Here is an 18,363-nt window from a genome sequence, read left to right on the forward strand (position 1 = left end):
CGGGGAAATCACACCTAAACTGAGGGTCCTAACCCCAGGGACCCTCCCCAGCAGTGGGGCACCCCCCCGCCCCGTGGGCAGGCCCAGGCTGCATCCCACCCGCTGGCGCCTATGACACACTGGGGAAGCAGTTTTGTTAATAAAAACATTTATTTTGCATTTTGTACAGAGCCACCTGCAGGCCGCGCCAGGCCACGGCCGGAGCCCACCCAGCGCCCTGGGGGCGGTTAGGGGACACGAGAATTCACACAAAACACACAGAGAACTGGGGCAGGGGAGGAGTGTATCGCGTCCTTCCTCGGGAGAAAGGACAGGAGCCAGGTTCACTTTTGCACTGCAACTGCTCAAAAGAAGGTGGCTAGCAACACTGCCCCATGGCTACTGATGGCTGCTCAGAAAATCACGTCCTCGCTTGGCCAGGCTAAGCCCCACGGCTCTGGCATGGACGCCACGCAGAGGGAAACCCACTCGCAGACTTTCCCAGGGAAGCCTTTGCCCTGCCCCACTCTCCCGTTCGGCAGCCGTGGGGCTCACGGGAAGACCTGCCCCCTGCTAGGAGCAAGGAGACAGTCTCAGCCAGCAATGCCAGTGTGGCAGGATCCAACCCCCAGTGTACATCGAGGATGCCCCTGCCCCCGCCCCTTGGAGGAGGAAAAGTCCAGAGATGCCCCAGATGGAGCCTGCAGATTGGGGCCCAAGACTCAAGGTGGTAGGAGGAGGAGGACCAAAGGTAAAGGAAGTGATTCAAGCATTCACATGCCAACCCCACACCCCACAGCTGGCCCTGGGTCAGGGACTAAGCAAGCAGAAGGAAGCTGGTTTGATCTGGGCCTAGGAGCTTGTCTGCGCCATGGACAAGGCAGCGCTCAGTACGGTACAACATGATTGGGAAAGGACCCTCCTCTCCTGGCCGGGGAACAGCGCGGGCTGGCCTAGAAAGCCATGCGGGTTTCCAACCCGTGCCGGGGGGCGGGGGTTCCCAGGGGAGCTGCTGGGCTCTGGTTGGATCAGGAGTTTAACAGAGGTGCCGCTAATGGCGGTGGGGGGAGAGGGGAGGGGAAGGGGGCTGATTGTTTTAATCTTAAATTTACACCATAAATAACCTGAAACTTACGGTCAGTGCCTCAGAGAAAGGTTTAATTCTAGCGTCTGGCCGAGGCCCTTGGAAGGGAAAAGGTGTACTGTCTCTTTAAACGTCCCCTGGACAACTGGCAAGCGCGGGCTCCCCCTCCCCCCATCCCTTTCTTTAACCCGATTTGACGCCCACGAGCTGCATGACGCCGTCCGTGCTCATGGACTTGGGTCTCTCCAGCGGGAAGCCGAGCGCCCGGCTCCAGATGAGCTGGGCCAGGACGCCCAGGGCCCGCGAGATGCCGAACAGCACAGTGTAGTACTTCATCTCCTTCATGCCGTAATACTGCAGAGGGGAGAGGAGTGGAGCAGGGGGTTCAGGCCAGTGCCGAGCAGTCCGGCCTCTGCCCGCGGGGGCAGCCCCAGGGTCTGGGCCTGGGAGATGCTCAGGGGATGTGGTCACTGGGGAGTGATGGCCGGGGGGCAGGGCTGCCCTCTGAGTGGCTGAGCCCGGCAGGAGCAGAGCTGGTGGCTGGGCTGTTCTGGCTCCCGGGCGGTCAGAACCCCAGTGCCAGGCTGTGTCTGGGGAGGAGCAGGAAGTTCAGCCCGGACACCACGCCACAGGGGGCTCAGAGTCTCGACTGCTGAGCCCAGGGAGGGCGTGCTGGAGGGGCCAGGTCAGAGCAGGGCTCTGGGCGGGGTGCCTAGCCAGACCCGGCTTGGTGGGGAGTCCCGTCCCCCACTAGCAGCCCCCAGGCCAGCGCCTTACCTGGAGCAGCACCCCGCTGTGCGCGTCCACATTGGGCCAGGGGTTCTTGGCCTTGCCCTGCTCCAGGAGCACGTTGGGGACAATCTTGTAGAGCTGCGCCACGAGTTTGAACATGGGGTCCTTGGGGAGGTGCTTGAGGGCGAACTCCCTCTGGCAGGTGTAGCGGGGGTCCGTCTTCCGCAGCACGGCATGGCCATAGCCAGGGACCACCTGCAGCGACAGGAGGGCCTGGGGTTAGCACTGACTGGGGGGGAGTCATGACCCACATTGCCAGTGGGGGTCAGTGGGGGCAGCCGCCCAGACTCAGCACTGCTCCCGCAGCCCAGGGGGACTCACCCGGCCGGAGTTCAGCGTGTTCCAGATGAAATCTCGCAGCTTCTCGTCAGACACGTCCGGGCCCAGTTCCTTCTGCAGGTTCGTCAGCCACCCCAGGACCTCCTGCAGGACGCGCCGAGAGAGAGGACACGGGGGTAAGGCCGGGACCGTGTCCCCCTCTCCCTTTCCCCGCCCCCAGCCGATGCGACCCCTACCTGATTGGCGAGGCCGTGCAGCGGCCCAGCCAGGCCGTTCATGGCTGCGGCAAAAGCGAGGTATGGGTCAGAGAGGGCGCTGCCCACGAGGTGGCTGGTGTGGGCGCTGACGTTCCCGCCCTCGTGATCGCTGCAGAGAGGAGACCGTTAGCAGCCGACCTACTGCCTGACCCGGGGGACTGCCAGCCCACCCGGCCCACTGAGCAGCCCCAACTTCCCAACCAGCAGGGGGCAGCAGCGGCCCTAGGACAGTGCAGGTGGCTCCGAGCCATGGTCAGTAGGGACGGCTGCTTCCCTGACCTGGCCCCTTCTGCTCTAAGGGACACCCGTCTCCAGCCCCTGCCTCTCTGTGCCAAGCTGGGCAGGGCCGCTAGCAGGGATGGTGGCTCAGAGGGGCCCAAACTGCCTGGCACAGCCCCTGTGTGCCCAGCACACTGACACCCTGCCCCCTCTGTGGGGGAGGGATCCCTTGGCCAGAGCTCCGGCCCGGTAGCGGCTGTTCTCGGGGGTGGGGGGTGGGATGGAGAGGCTGGATCCAGCCCCCCTGGAAAGCAGTTGCAGCCTTCAGAGCCCCGCCCCAGTTCCACCCCTGCCTGCTTGGAGCCTGGCCCGTCCGAGCTCTGCCGAGCGGGGCAGGGGCTCCCCGCTGCGTTGTTTGCAGGGCTCTGGAGTTCAGCCTCCTCCTCCCACGCAGGGACGCTCCTGCCTCTCTCTAGGGCGTCCCCACGTAGCGTCCGCCGTGCCAGCCTCGCTCCCAGCCGCAGCCCCCCGGAGGGGTCTCACCTGTGGATGGTGAGGTAGAGCCGCATGAGCTCGATGAACTGGGGGTCGGTGTAGCCCAGCATGTTGGTGAAGTTATGGGACCAGTCCAGGCTGGGGTCGATGGCCCCGATGCTGCTGCCCTCGCGGTACAGGTTGCGGTAGATCTTGGCGGCGATGCAAGGCAGCTTGGCGATCAGGTCCATGGCGTCCTCGTAGATGAACTGCAGGGACGGGAGAGGGCGGGCTGCTCACTGAGCCCAGCGGCGCAGCGTCCTTGGGCCGTTCACAGCCACGCGCGCTGTCCCGGCTAGCGCTGTTTGAAGGCTGCCTTGTCCCACCCCAGAGGTGGCTGCGTTTCAGTGACGTGGCAGCCCATGTCTATAGCTGGGGGTTTAAAATCACACCTTTGTAAATCCCGACATGTCCCAGTGCTCTGAGCAGGAAATGGAGAGCCAGGCCCCTGACCGCGCCACCCTGGGCGAGCAGATCGCTTTACCCAGCCGTGGGCGGGGGAGGGGAGGTGCCAACCGTGCCAGGTGCAGGGGAAATTGGGTAGTTCAGACGGATGGTAAAGGGCAGGGACAGCTGCTGGAGGGCAGTGAGAAGGAGCAGCCATGGGAATTACAGGGAGTAGCAGACTCACCCGCCCAGACAGGCCAGCCAGTACACCGGTACACGACTAGAGACTCTCGGCTCGGATGCCATGGGGTGGGGGTTGGGCCGAGAGGAAACCAGCTCGGCTGCCTTACAGGGACAAGTGCAGCCGGCCCTGTGCAAACGTCGCTCCATCCTCCAGCCCAGCACTAGCCCCATTGTACAGGTGGGCAAACTGAGGCAGGGGGGAAACTAACTCGGGCAAGGCCCCAGAGGGAGTCAGCAGCACAGCCCGCTGTGCCCTGGCCCCAGATCCACCCACGCCGCCCCTCGAGCTTCCAGCCACTGGTGTCAGGAGGTTGGCTCTCGCCAGCTGCAGGCCAGACGCCCCTCTGGGAGCCGCAGCCTGGACGCTCCCTGTGGCCCAAACGTGGGCAGCAGGGAGGGCCAGCTGGGCCTGGCCTAGCCCCCTACCTCCCAGTACTTGGCCCGGCTGATGCCCTCGGAGTAGGCCCGGGCGAAGTTGCTCTCGCTGTTGAGGGCCGTGATGGCGGCGCTGAGCTGGGACATGGGGTGCAGGTTGGTAGGGAAGTTGTCCAGCATGGTCACCACGTGGGAGGGCAGAGCCGCCCGCTTGGCCCACTCTTGGGAGACCCAGCTCACCTGCGGGAGGAAACGCGCCACGGGGTTAGCCGGGGATCCACCGCCTGACGCAGCACAGAGGGGTTGCCGGGCCAGGCCAGGTGTGGCGCAGAGAACAGGCTGCAGCAGCATTGGCGAGGCCATGAGAGTTTGGGGCTTAAGTCATGGACCCCAAAGCCACGGCCAGAGCCCCCCACCTCACCTGTTCCGCAGTGGGGATGTCTCCGGTAAGCAGCAGCCAGAAGAGGCCCTCAGGCAGGGGCTCCTCCCCTCCCGGGGCTTTGGGCAACAGCTTCTGGCACTCGGGGATGCTGTACCCACGGAAGCGGATGCCCTGGAGAGAAGGGTGGAGAAGGGAATCAGTCTCTGAGGGCAGGGGGCGGCCTGGGAGGGTGGTGGGGGGGCGGGGAAGGCCTTACCTCATCGGGGTCCAGGACAGAGGTTTCGTATATTAGCCCCTTCATGCCTCTCATCCCGCCGTAGATCTGGAATGGACAGAGCCAGGAGGCAGTTAGTGGGGTTCAGCGGAGCAACGCTCCCTCTCCTGCAGCCAGGCCACCTTTAACCTGGCAGGGCTGGCGCGAATGGCCGGAGTTTGCTCCCCGCTGCCGGGGAGCGGAGCAGCCCCTCTCGGCACCAGCGCTGATTTCACCCAGTCGGCTGCCTGAAGCCAGGGCTCCGTTCTCCCCTCAGCCCCGCTCCTCTGCTGGCCTGGGCTCGGGCCCGGCAGGAGGCTGCTGGCAGAGAGGCTGCTGGACAGCTCCCTCTGCTTCACGCGGACCCCAGGGCTGCTCTGAACAGCCTGGCTGGGTCTCCGGCAGCCCCGATGGTTGGAGCTAAACGCCACAAGCGTCTCCTGCCCGAGCTAAAGGCCCAGCTGTGTTAGTGCAACAGCCCCAGCTGCCTCTGCGGGGCCGCCAGCCTGCGCCCTATGAACCAGGGGAGGCCTCTGGGCAGCCACGGTCCCCACGTCCACACCGGGCCTGGGTAGCTCCCATCTCACACTGGGCTTGCCAAGGGCAGGGCAATGGCACCTCAATTTCCAGGCACCAAGCGATGGGCAGGAGAGAGTGCCCAGCCCAGAGCAGTGTTTCTGGGCCACTGCGAACCAAGGGGTCTTCCACACTGCTTCGACGCAGCAGCGACTGGCCGCCGCCAGGGCGGGGCACCAGATCACACCCCCCAGGGGGCCCATCCAGGAAGAAAGGGAGCCCGTGGAACTGACCCAGCGAGGTGGGGAGGGGGCGACACTGGGCGAGGCCAGCGGCCTGACGCAGGGGTTCGTGGGGATAGGTCACTCCCTTGACGGTGAGCGAGATCAAGGAGGGGCCCACGCCGCCCAGCGCCAGCCCCAACTGAGCTGGCTCTCCATGAGCCATCCCTCCAGCGCCGGCCCGTGCCGGCCACACTCACCATCTCCACAGTGACTTGCCCGATGACCGTGTTGCCGTATTGTTGCCTGAAGCTCTTGATTCTTGACTGCTCCTTGGGAACCAAGTTGGAAAGGACGTCCTTCAGGTTCTGGCGGTTGGGGGGAGAAGCAAACAAGCTGGTGAGGGCAGCACTAACGCCATGGCGGAGCTGAGCATCGCTAACCGTTGTGCCTCGGAGCCGGTCAGGATCTCTGGTTTGTGTTGCACAGAAATCCCTCCAAAGGAGGCCAGACAGCGACCTATAAGTGACGGGATTAGAACTGCGGCTCTGGGACGGTTTCCCTCTGGGGCGAGGACGTGAGCGGCGCTGGAGCCGCTGAACTGGAGAAGCCAAGGACAGTTCTCCCCAGACGTGCACCCCCCGAGGCGAGAGGCAGAGGTCTCTACTTACCGTGGAAGTAGAGCTGGCGTGTCGGGCAGTGAAGAATATACATGGTGCATTCTGCAAAGAGAGAGAGAGAGAGAGAGAGAGAGAGGGGGGCCTCTTATGCATTAGCCTGGCAGCGACATGGAGCGTCAGATCCACAGCCTACGGCAGCGTTGCACTAGGCAGGTCAGTATCACCTGGCTGACACCACCAGGGAAACAATCATACCAGGGTGTCCTCATGGCTCCACCCCCGCCACGCCCCCCCATCCCAATATTTCCCTCTGCACTCTCTGCTGCAAGCAGGAGAATCAGACAGCTCAGCTCTGAGCAGGTCACTGATTGGGAGCCAAGTAAGAGCCGGAGTCAGAGTGTGAATGCGGAAGCAGAGCTCCAGTTCAGGGAGTTATTGGAGCCAGAGCAGTTTGTCCAGGAGGCGGGTGCACCGGACAAAGAAAACACATTTAAATTCCACCGCCTCCTCTCTGGATCAGCGACGCCAGGCCAGGAGGAAACGGGGCATTTCGTTTTGCTTTGCACGGATCACACACCAGGAAAGCCGCTTCCACCTCTCGCTCCATCTGGAGAGAGTGAATGAATCCACCACGCTCCCGTTAGGGGCATGCCCTCGCCACACCCCCACTAGCGTGTCAGCAGCATCCGCACAATGCTTGGCAAGAGCTGGCAGGGGAGGGAGCGGGATCATTGCTGTCAGTTACAGCTGCACGCCGTCAGGTCCCTGAGAGAGCAGCATGAGTCACTCCTGGCTTGGCGTAGGCATGGGTGGGGGGAGGGCACCACACGGGTTCAGAACCAGCCAATCCTGCTGGGTGAGTGGCCTTGAATACCTGCAGGCTGCATCTGGAGCAATCGGAGCAGGGAGAGAGAGACTGGCTGGGCCCTTCAACACTGCAGGGTAACAGCTGAGCACCAGAGATCAGGGCTGCCCATTGCCCGTGTAGGGACCAGTTAGCAGAACATCGCCTGGGTTTAGTAAAATGCAGACACATGCTTATGGAGAAAAATTGAAATCTTTCCGGAAGCTGCCGTTTACCCTCGGAGCACATCACTCAGGGACTGAAATGCTGCCTTTAAATGACACAAAGTGGCCCCCAACACAAGGCTAGTTACGTTCAGGAGCTGGCTAATGAGATGCGGGTTCCTTCACTTATTCTAGCACACTGAGTCACTAGTAACGCCCCTCCCTTCAGTTTTCAGCCACTTTCCTAAGCAGATTCTTGCTGAGCCAGGAATCGGGGACCGAGTGGGGCTCAGGCACAGTTAATGGGTATCTCCCACCGTACATGACGGAGGAACATGCCTAGCCATGGACGCAACCCAGTTGTGGCTTCCATGCACCTGCAGTACCTGGTACGAAGCTGTGCAGACCCAGCCACGGGGCTATACAGCCATGGGTTTGTGCTGCAGCTATGGGAAGAGCACGCCTGGGGAAGGAGGGGCCCTTTTCTCTGGGATCCCGCCCCACAGCAGGCTTTCCAGAAGTGACTTGCAGTTTGAAGGCAGAGACCCGCTGACAGAAAGTCAATCAGGGCCTTTGTTCCACTCCATTCAGAGGGTTGGTTCTTAGACCCAGCTGAGCTGGAGAATGCAGCTCTCCTCCCAGAAGGGCCAGGCCGCTTTCAGTGACAAAATGTTCACTTCACACTCATCCGGGAAGCGCTAAGCAGACAGGTTTGCTGCCTGCTCCCGTGAGCTTGGGGCTGCTGCTGGAGTCAGAGTTCTTGTTGCAAATCCAGAACTTCAGTGCAGCACCCACACAAGCAAGAGTGTTTCGAGTTGGCCAGGCAATGCCAAAATCCTGGCACAAGCTTTGTTCTCGGCGCAAGCGGCTGGGAAAAAACAAAAAACAAACCCTGGTTATTTGTTCTGTACACAACGGGCTAGTTTGGGATGCTACTCAGGATGGCTTCTGCTGTTCCCTCCTTCAATGGCTTGGAACATCCTGCTCGCCTCAAGCGGTGCAAGGAAAACCGCCAGGAATAGCTAGTCAGGGAATCTGTTTAGTTGCAGGAAACAGTGGAATAATCCCAGCTATGCAAACATCTCAACATGCATGCCACGCCTTGTGTGTGAACGGGGGTCCAAGGGCTTTAGAAACTGACACTGGGATAACATCAGCAGCCACTTAGATCTGGTCTACGCTACAGACCTGTATCAGTGTAACTTCGTCACTCAGGGGCGGGGATCCACACCCCGAGCAATGTCACTATATCGACGTACCCCCCGCCCCGTGTAGCCAGCACTAGGTCGGCAGGAGAGCTTCTCCCATCGCCACAGCTACCGAGCCCTCGCCTGTCAGCGTAGAGCATCTACAGCTGCACCGATGCAGCGTTTTAGTGTAGACTTGCCCTAAGAGGGAGCCACTTCTGGGGTGGAAAACAGCAGCTGGGTCACAGTGCAGAGGAACTTTCACACAGCGGTGAAAGTAGCAATATGGAAAACTGGAGCCACCTGGGATCCAGGGAGGTGGAAGGTAAATTCCAAGGAGGAGCCGGGTGGAAGTCATCAATTCCAAGACCAGAAGGGACCACGGATCGCGAGCTCCTGCCCCACAGTAACTCCTAGGGCAGAGCTTTTAGAAGCTCCAGTCTTGTTGCCTGGACTCAACGCTCCTGCTCTGGTGCGGAGCATCCGGGGACGGCTTCTGAGCCCAGGAAGCCAGGCCTCATAGCTGGCCTGCACGGGAGAAGTGGCATTTTCCCCGCCTAACTAGTCTAGCATGTTTTCCCTTGTAGCCAGCCCAGCACTTTCTGCATGTGAAAGAGACTGCCCTGGGTCAGTGAGTGCCCCTTAGGGAGTCACACATTCTGTGGACGTCTCCCAGCCCAAGCATTAACCTCTCCCAGCCCCAGACCGAGCACTGGGAGATGCTTTGCAACATGGGGGACGGACAAATCAGCCATTCCCGAAACAAGTTCAGAGCAGCAAGCAGGGGCTTATGCTGACCATTCAGAACAGATGGGACCAAGGTTTGTCCTCTCCAAGCCAAGAGAGGGTGGGAACCTGTCTCAGGAGCTTATCTGCTCCCAGGTCCAAGAGAACACTAGGGAAGATAAGCAGCACTTTGGGACACTTCCAGAGACCCCATGCTAAAGCAGATATTGAGACCATGTGGTGGGTCAAGTCACCCTAGGCTCTAGGCCAGCGGGTCCCAAAACATGGATCAGGACCCCAAAGCAGATCACGACTGCATTATAATGGGGTCACCAGGGCCAGCATTAGACTTACTGGGGCCTGGGGCTGAAGCCAAAGCCTGAGGGCCCCCCCCCTCCATGTCATGTAGTGATTTTTGCTGTCCGAAGGGGATCGTGGTGCACTGAACTTTGAGTACCACTGCTCTAGGCGGGGAGAGGTACAGAGAGTCTAGCCTCCACTGGGCTGTAAATGGAGAGGGAGGATGGAAGCTGCAAGTTTCACTCTGTGCCCATCTTCTCTCCCCACTGCAGACAGGTTGGGCCTGGCCTAACATGCTGGTTTTCCACCAGGGTAGGTCTGTCAGTACAACCCAAGTGGTGGTGGGGGGAGGGGGCAACCGGTATCGCTTATTTCCTTCTGTGCCAATCTAACTGCACCCACACTGCGGGGAGACCAAGAAGCAAACCTCAGCTTGGACGGAGGCAGCTCTTAACTCGGCTGCCCAAAGGAGGAATCACTTTTGGCCAGTTAGTATCTAGAAACCCAGGACTCAATATCCAGCCGCTGTCAGTGTGGACCAGAAGGGTCCGATGCCAGACTACTGCGAGTTGCCAGGAGGGACACAACACCGAGACGTGGCAGTATTCCCACCGGGCTGCTCCAATCTACTGGCTGAACAGGAGAACTCAGGTGGAATAACTTAGTCTGGTTTCCTCTTGGAATGGGAGCAGCTGGTCCCAGATCAGATGCCCAAGTTCAGGGAGGTTGTTCTGAGCAAACCGAAAATGCTTTCAAACCAGTGGCGTGGGTCCCAGAACAGGCCGCACAGGGTGTATGGAAGCAGCAAACATCCCGCCCCGGACCTGGAGGCACTCTGACCTATGCACAAGGGAGCCGGTGCGGGTTATATTTGCAGACAGCGGGTGGATAGAAGCAGCCGTGACCCAGATATTCCCTTCGCTATGAGAAGCAATCTCCAACTTCTCTCCTTGACGACGTTCGTAGCAACACCATCCTCACGTCTAACCTTACAACAGCCATCAAGCGCGCTCTCTCTCCTTACAGACGGGGTGACTGACGCAGAGGTGACGCGGCCGTGTGGGGAACAGAGCCCGGAGTCTGGCTCCTAGCCCAGAGCTCACCCTCTTATGCAAACAGGTGCTTTTATTTAAAGGATCGAGGTTCTGCGCTGGTCTAGCTCAGCCTGAAAGGTGACCCACTGAAACACACCAAGAGGCTGGAACTGACAAGCTTTGCAGGGGGTCACAAAGCCAGGAGACTGGACGCATCTGCAGGCTACACTAGTCGTCCCTTTGTGCCGTGCTGCTCGGGGCCTCTTGGGTTTACATCTCGTTCAGTCCCAGCAGCAAGACCAACACCAGCTGTGCTCCACGCTAAGGAGTGGATGGTTCCACTGGCAGCCCCAGGGAACTCCAGATACCGTCCCTCACACCCAGCCTACGCTTGGCCTTGCAAAACAGCCCAACAGACACGACCCCAGCTCAGCACGAACGCAAGCGTGTTTAGCCTTGGGAGAGGGCTGCCATCCGGCCCTGTCAACACTGGCGGGGCCGGAGGGCCCTGCAATCTCACCTGAGGATCAAACGCAAACAGCCAGAGAGGGGGCAGCCGCCGGCTTCCCTCCATCCAGTGTCATGCAGTTGTTGGTGAACACTGGGACAAAGAGCCACGTCCCAGTCTGAGCCCAGCCCTCCCTGCTAGCCTGGAACAGGTCCCCGTCAGTGATTCACCCGCCAGGCATAGTGCAAAGTCTTGCATTGCAGATACACCACAGGCCACGCCAGCGTCAAGCACAATGTTAGCCTGGAGACAGCTTCCTCCTTGGGTGTCTCCTCCAGCAAGAAAGCGGGAGGGTGACCCTTGGGCTCAAGCCACCGGAGTGGGGGGCACACCACATTGGCACAGCTAGTTTTAAACAGCTTGCAGCTAGCTCCATCCCGGGGCTCTCGGGGGGGTGGGGGGGTAATATCCACCCACATCACAGCCAGGAAGGGCCTGGTCTGAAGTCACATTTCCAGTCAGGGCAGAGCAGGGAATAGAAGCCTGGCTCTGACTCAATGCCCTGCTTTAGCAATTAGACAAAGCTGCCTCCTACCCTGGGTCAGCTGCTGCCGTTGGCCCAGCTACTCAGCCATGCTGCAGTTTGATGGGACAAGACCTGTGTCCCCATGTGCTGTGACTCGGTCCCCCCCACACCAGACAGTGGATTCTGTGACACACACAAGGTCCCTGAGGGACGGCGCTGGCATAGCTATGAAGTGACTCATATTTCCCCCTGCTCGGTCCTGCTGGCTGGGAAGATTCGGCAGTTTCAGAGCCCTGCTGCAAAGGCTGTGTGAGCTGAGCAGATGGCACAAAGCGATAGACCCACAAAACCCAGATTGAACTAGGAATGAAACTCCGTTCTCGCTGTCAACCAGAGCAGCTAACAGCACTGAGCTTTGCACCGGTTTCCTAGTTCTCTTTCCAACCAGCTGAGCGGCACAAGAAGCCGAAAGAGTCACAGATGTCTCATTATGGGAGAGCCAGAATTAGCTGAATAGGAACGCGTTCTGGGCCAACTCCCCCACGCCCAGCACCCCCCCCCACCCCCAAAGACCTCCACCCAGAGGCTGCTTTCTTGCAAAGATTTAGCCCCGCGGCACGACGCACTCCAACTGACCTCCTTTGTGGGCAGTCGCTGCCGAGACGCCAAGACCTGAATGGACCAGCCCACTCCCCGCTCCTCCCCAGGATGGGTACAGGGGATGACACACCTGGAGCAAGCAGCAGCTGCAGGGCTGAGCATTGTATGGAGCAATCCATCAGCGCAGCAGGGCAACAAAAGGACAGGGCAGCAGCCGTCACCTTCCGAGGAGTTAAGCAAGGAAATCCAGGGCAGTGGTAAAACAAGCAAGTCCGCAGCCTGTTTTGCTCAGTCCACCCTGCAAGGGGCAGGTTCCCAGAGGAACGGGTAGAGGAGCAGGAGGGGAAACCCGTTTCCAACCCTCTCCAATTAAGGGATTTATCATTATTCAGGGTTTCAGACAGTTCCAGAGCAACACAGTGCTTCAGAGATTAAAGCGACAGAGTTGGGAACAGAATTCAGGTTTCCAGACTCCGAGTCTGGTGCCCTACCCACTAGCCCAGGCTGTTTCTCGGACATCAGTCAAATCCTCACAACAAGAACCACGTTGCAGGTGGATCTCAGAAGCTCCGATAGCGTCACTGGACGGAAAGATAGTGCCGGCGTAGAAGGCCGCAAGGGACAGAGTGGGGCGTGTGAAATGGGACCACTTGCAGCCTACAGAGGAGTCTTTTCAGGCCCAGGGCGTGGTTCGCTAAGAGGATTAAAGTGATCACATCAGCAGGAAACACTCAGGGCTGTTATGGTTACCACTGATAATTAGTTTCTGGTTCCAGTTAAAAGGCAAAGAGGAATTGTAAGTATATCTGAGCTCAGTCCCCTTCCGTGTGAATCCTGACAATACAATAGGACAGTTAGAACAGAGCCTGCTCCCCCAACAAGGATACGAGACGGACATCTCCTAGGGCCACAGGAGTGTTCTTTGTACGCCCACCTCGCACGTAGCCTGGCCACGCGTTGCTGGTCTGCATATGGCAGGGCCAGCCACACAGTTTAGAGCAAGGGGACTAGGAGCCGGCACTCCTGGGTTCCATCCCAAGCTCTGCTGGGAATCCCAAGGTCAAATTCCATAAGGCAGCATGGCGGACACTGTCAGTTCACAGCTGGAACCCGCAACCCAACAGCTGCAGACAGCCCTCTGGCAGGCACCGCCTTCCTAATGCAGGGCGCACGTCTTCTGCCAAGGCCATGGACCTTGAAGTCCAAACCTCTTCGCAGAGCCCTGCGACCTCCAATTCCATAGAGTCTGACCCCACGTCATTACTCTAGTCCAGACCCCCAGGAAGGATCATTGCGCTGTTGGCCATGGCTTCATTTTCACCCCCTTTCCTTGTACAGATGTTTAAAGTGTCAGAGGCTGCCTTTGAATTTGAGTCCCTGGACTGGTAACTCTGAATTCTTGTTGGAAACACCGCTCTCCTCTTCCAGAGCCTGACCTTTAGCCCAGCACTCCCAGTCCAATGGGAGATCACAAGGCTAAAGGAGGCAAGCGTCACTTTAACCTTTTCCTGGTGATGGAACCCCACTATTGCAATTCCAGGGGAGGAACGATTGGTGGAGAGGTGGCAACATCAGATTACGGTCAGAAGGCCCACAGGGGAGTTTACCCACTAAATTATGCACAGTCAGAGACCTCACACACACCACAGGCTAGCTGGCAAGGTTTAGCTTTCCGAGCTTCAGTTTGACTCCTGCCCAGTCCTCTTATTCATCCCCTCCTACACTCCCCCCCGCCCCCCAAGCATCTTATCCCTCCTCCCAATGGACTTCCACATTGCCAGGCCGCAGGAAGACCAGCCACGACAATGCACGCTCCGACCGAAGGAGCTCACAGGTGGAGAGTTCGAGCCCAGTTCCCAGTTGTGCAGCCCTGGGTGCTAAATAGTGCTGTTATCTCACCTCTTTCCAGCTCCTCGGGTGACCGCCACAGAGGGACCTGGCACGCTCCGGAGAACATTCCCCAGGGAAGGTTAGGGTGATCTATTTGTAGTGCTGAGAGGCCCGTTGGCTCTTACAGCACAATCTAGACAGATATGGGTGGGAAGGGGAAAAAAGCCAAGACACTGAAAGGGGAAGTGACTTGCTCAAGGTCACACAGCAAGTCAGTGGCAAAGCCAGGGCCCGTGGCTCCCACCCCAGTGTCCTATTCACTGGGCGAAACTGCATCTCCTGAGTACAAACCTGCCTCAGAGGTTAATTTCCAGGAACTATGTAACTATTCAAGGACTTGCCTAAGTGGGGAAGGAGAGTGGGGAGGGTAAAGCCACAAAGCTGTGTTAGCAAAGCAGAGCAAATTCAGTCCCAGGAGGTGCTGGGCAGGTGTCTCAGGCCTACAAGTGTTTAGTTGCTCAAGAACAGGTGGGGTTTTTACAATGGGGGTCATAGCTCAGTGGTTTGAGCATTGACCTGCTAAACCCAGGGTTGTGAGTTCAATCCTTGAGGGGGCCATTTAGGGATCTGGGGCAAAAACTGGGGACTGGTCCTGCTTTGAGCAGGGGGTTGGTCTAGATAACCTCCTGAGGTCCCTTCCAACCCTGACATTCTATGATTCTATGAACAGTTACTCAACTGCAGACATGTTTTTTTTATCTCCCCCTTCCACATTCCGTTTGGCATTTAAAAGCTGCCAGCTCCTAATCAGGCCATACAGGAGTTGTCCGCACAGAACACAAGCTAACGAGGAATGAGATCCTGAGCCATTTCTGCTGGTGCCTGACGTTGTGGGATACGCACGACTGGTCGCTAGCAAATCTCATCCAAGTTCTTGCTTTCCTCACCTGTGAGGTCTTAGTAGGCCAGGGCAGCCAAAGTATCCCAGGCTTCTACACTGCGGCCTCCTCCATCTTTGAGAGAGAGAGAGAGAGAGCCCAAAACTATGGCTCCCAGCATGCAATGCAGCCAGGCCACTTGGATCAAGATGGAGCACTGCAGGCCTGGGCCTTCCTTCCAGAGGTCACACCTCTGTATTAAAGACAGGCAGCTGCAATGGGTGACTGTCAGGGAGGGCGGAGAGTCTCCTGGCATGATGTTAATGTGGCCCTCAGATGGGCAAAATCCGGGCACCTGTAGACAGAAACTATGAACATATGCCACATCTTAAACAGCTGGATACAACTGCTGCTTCCAGCGTTTTTCCAGTCACACCCCACCCCGATCACGCTTGATATTCTGTTCTCATGCTCAGCATTCAGGTATTACATTAAATCACCCGACACAGACGTAACAGAATTAGCAGTGAGGAAGGTGCAATTACTCCCAAGGAGTGCAGGGACACCCCTGTACATTAACAAAGGTGGTATTTCCCCCTCCTTTTGCAACCAACTGAAAGCAAGACCCAAGGAGAGACAGGATTAGAAGAATAAAGCCGAAGGGTTTACCCCGGTCACCATAAGCTTGGCTCATTTGGCTTTTGTTTCAAAGACTGAAGAATGTGCTAATTTTAGCCTTCTAGGACTGGTCGCTCTGCTTCCTCTGCTCACTTGCCTGGCTGTGCAGACGAAACTTCCGATCCCACCCCCCCCGCAGCAGCCAGGCCCCAAACAGCTCCCTGCTTGGCATTTTTGATCCTCAGTGATTAAACACCACGAAGGAGCCAAGTAGAACACCCTTGGAAACGCTGGGAGCAAGTCAAACTAATCCAAACATAGAAGTGTTACTCAATAAGCTGCTCAAGTGGATTGTGATGAAACTCAACTGGCTGGGAGTCCAAGTCACACTGGCTGAATTTGACCTGAAGACGGGCTCCGTGCGGCTCAGAAGCTGGTCTCTCTCACCAACAGAAGTTGGTCCAATAACAGATACTGCCTCACCGCCCTTGCCCCTCTCCCGTCAGAGAGCCTTCCTCCCGCTCCGCTACCGCTAGCAATGATCTGCTTCTGCGGAGCCCAAGGAACCCAGCACACGACCAGGCCCGCAGAAGACGGCGGCTGAGCGTTCTTGCCTTCGTTCGGCTCACAGGGAACGCCGCGGGTACCATTTAGCACCTCTTCCGGGCGCCCCACCGAATGCGGTGCGAGAAACGGAACTTTTCCGACTGGGCCAGGTCGCCCAGCAGTTACCGGGCCCGTGGAGATCGGCTTCCCCCCACGGACCCTACACCCCGCTGGGGCCCACCGGGCTGCAGGGAGCTAGTGTGACCAGATGTCCCGATTTTGGGGGGCTTTTTTCTTATATAGGCACCTATTACCCCCACCCCCGTCCCGACTTTTCACATGGGCGGTCTGGTCACCCTACGGCCCCTTGGAAAGCCCAGCCTAGCCCCTAAGGTCCCCGACCCCTAACTCCCAGTCAGCCCTTCGGCCTCAGTGGCGGTGGGCCGGCCGGGGGGGCACAGAGCTGGGGGGGGGGGAGGCTCCATGGCCCTTTACGCCCCTCAAAGCCCGGAGCAGGAAGGGGAGAGCTCAGCCTTTCGGGGGGGGGGGGGGCAGCTGGCTCCCCAGAGATGGGGGCAGCAGAGCGGCCATGCGCTGTGTGCAGGGCCCCCCCCCCACCGACACACACCAGGGGGGAGGGGTGCGTGTCTGCAGCGGGGGGGGGGGATCACCCACAAACTCCGTGGCGGGGGGGCGGCCTGGAGCACGGCTGAGCCCCCCTCCCATGCACGCGGGGGCCCCTGGGAAGCCAGGGAGAGGCCCCCCTCCCTTTCCAGCCCCCCCCCCCGGTCACAGCCCCCCCCCCGCGCGGCCCCGGGCGCGAGCCCACCTTGGCGCCCAGCAGGCGCGCGGCCGCCCGCAGTAAGGTCATGGCGAGCGGAGCCGGGGTCCGGGCGCGGCGGGGAGCCGGGTGCTGCAGCCGCCGGGCGCGGGGGGCCTGGGCCGGCGGGGACCAAGGTTGAAGAAGGAGGCCGAGGAGGGAGCGGCGCCCACGGGGTGGGGGGGGGAGGAGGGGTCCTCGCGAGCGCGACAGCGAGTAGGGGGGGGGCGAGAGTGGAGCGCGCTGGCGGCTACGGCGCCCCCCCCTCCCCGGCGGGGAGGTCATTAGCATAGCCACGCCCCCGCGCGGCCGCGCCGCGCTCGGCTATTGGGCGGGGTGGCGAGACGGGCGGGGCCTTCGCGGGGGTGGGCGGGGGGAGGGGACTGGGTATAGGTGGCCAAAGCAAATGCCTGAAAACTCAGTGTAACCCAATGGGACTTGCCCCCTCCCCTCCCCCACCCGGGCTGGGCTGGAGGGTGGAAGGGGCAACGTATATTCAGTTCAGCCCGGAACGGGCCGAGTCATACGGCCTGGCCACGGGGCGGCCAACGGCACGGCGTGGCTTCGGGGCCTGGCCGTGGGGCGGCCAACGGCACGGCGTGGCCTCGGAGCCTGGCGATGGGGCGGCCAACGGCACGGCGTGGCTTCAGGGCCTGGCTGTGGGGCGGCCAACGGCACGATGTGGCCTCGGAGCCTGGCCACGGGGGGGCCAACGGCACGGCGTGGCTTCGGGGCCTGGCTGTGAGGCAGCCAACGGCACGGTGTGGCCTCGGAGCCTGGCCACGGGGCGGCCAACAGCACGGCGTGGCCTTGGAGCCTGGCCACGGGGGGGCCAATGGCACGGTGTGGCTTCGGGGCCTGGCCGTGGGGCGGCCAACGGCACGGCGTGGCCTCAGAGCCTGGCCACGGGGCGGCCAACGGCACGGCGTGGCCTCGGGGCCTGGCCGTGTCTTAGTGAATGACACGGCATCGCCTCAGGGCATCATGACATCAAGATGAAGTATCAAGGTGGAGCCTCAGAGCCTCACTGTGGCCCGGCACGTGACACGGTATCGCCTCAGAGCCTCGCTGTGGCGCGGCGAATGACACGGTGTCGCCTCAGAGCCTCGCTGTGGTGCGGCGAATGACACGGCATCCCCTCAGAGCCTCGCTGTGGCGCTGAGATGCACAATGGCGTCAGGTGAGGATATGGTGACAAAGCATTATGGGAGACACAGCGAGATGCCACGGGGCAGCACCTGCGGATATCACTCGGTCGTGCTGCTGAAGTGCCCGTCGTGTCAAAATGCAAGATGTTGTGTCACATGATGTCCTCGTGTGGTGATGTCATCACGCCACGCCTCAACCCCCTCTGACAGGGAATTTCTCACATCATTTGGGGATAATCCCTTTCCTCCTGCGCCTCCCACCAATGCCCTGCAAAACTTGGAGCACACTGATTGAATCAAGGCCAAAGCTGGAAAAAAACCAGGACAGGTAACGACACTCCTTACAATGCTGTCTAGAGGCAGTCTCTGAGTAACCTTCAGGTAATGCTCTCCCAGGTGGCCAGTTAATCACTAGCAGCATGGGAAACAGAATTCACAGCCTTTGTCTCTAAAAATATAGGCCCATATTTGGGGAGCTAAAGTCAGACCTGCACTAGCTCCATATCCCAGCAACAGGGACTTATATGAGAGTAGGCCCGCTGTGTCACATAGT

At 59.7% G+C, this 18,363-nt stretch overlaps 1 protein-coding gene across 2 annotated transcripts; it reads right to left on the minus strand.

Annotated features, from left to right (window-relative positions):
- Nucleotides 1-131: 131 nt before the first annotated feature.
- Nucleotides 132-16,848, minus strand: CS (citrate synthase). 2 transcript variants are annotated; one of them, XM_077838208.1, is made up of 11 exons: nucleotides 16,672-16,848; nucleotides 6,193-6,243; nucleotides 5,782-5,889; nucleotides 4,788-4,853; nucleotides 4,566-4,702; nucleotides 4,201-4,384; nucleotides 3,154-3,353; nucleotides 2,371-2,500; nucleotides 2,177-2,278; nucleotides 1,841-2,050; nucleotides 132-1,417 (listed from the first exon to the last, which is right to left on the minus strand). In XM_077838208.1, the coding sequence occupies exons 1-11, from the start codon at nucleotides 16,711-16,713 to the stop codon at nucleotides 1,247-1,249; spliced, it is 1,401 nt and encodes a 466-aa protein (XP_077694334.1). In that variant the 5' UTR covers nucleotides 16,714-16,848; the 3' UTR covers nucleotides 132-1,246. The 2 variants fall into 2 exon arrangements, with proteins under 2 accessions (XP_077694334.1, XP_077694333.1); XM_077838207.1 differs by lacking the exon at nucleotides 16,672-16,848 and adding an exon at nucleotides 7,016-7,192.
- Between the last annotated feature and the right edge of the window lie 1,515 nt (nucleotides 16,849-18,363).

The sequence above is a fragment of the Eretmochelys imbricata genome, chromosome 20 (assembly GCF_965152235.1).
Source record: "Eretmochelys imbricata isolate rEreImb1 chromosome 20, rEreImb1.hap1, whole genome shotgun sequence".
Lineage (NCBI taxonomy): Eukaryota > Metazoa > Chordata > Testudines > Cheloniidae > Eretmochelys > Eretmochelys imbricata.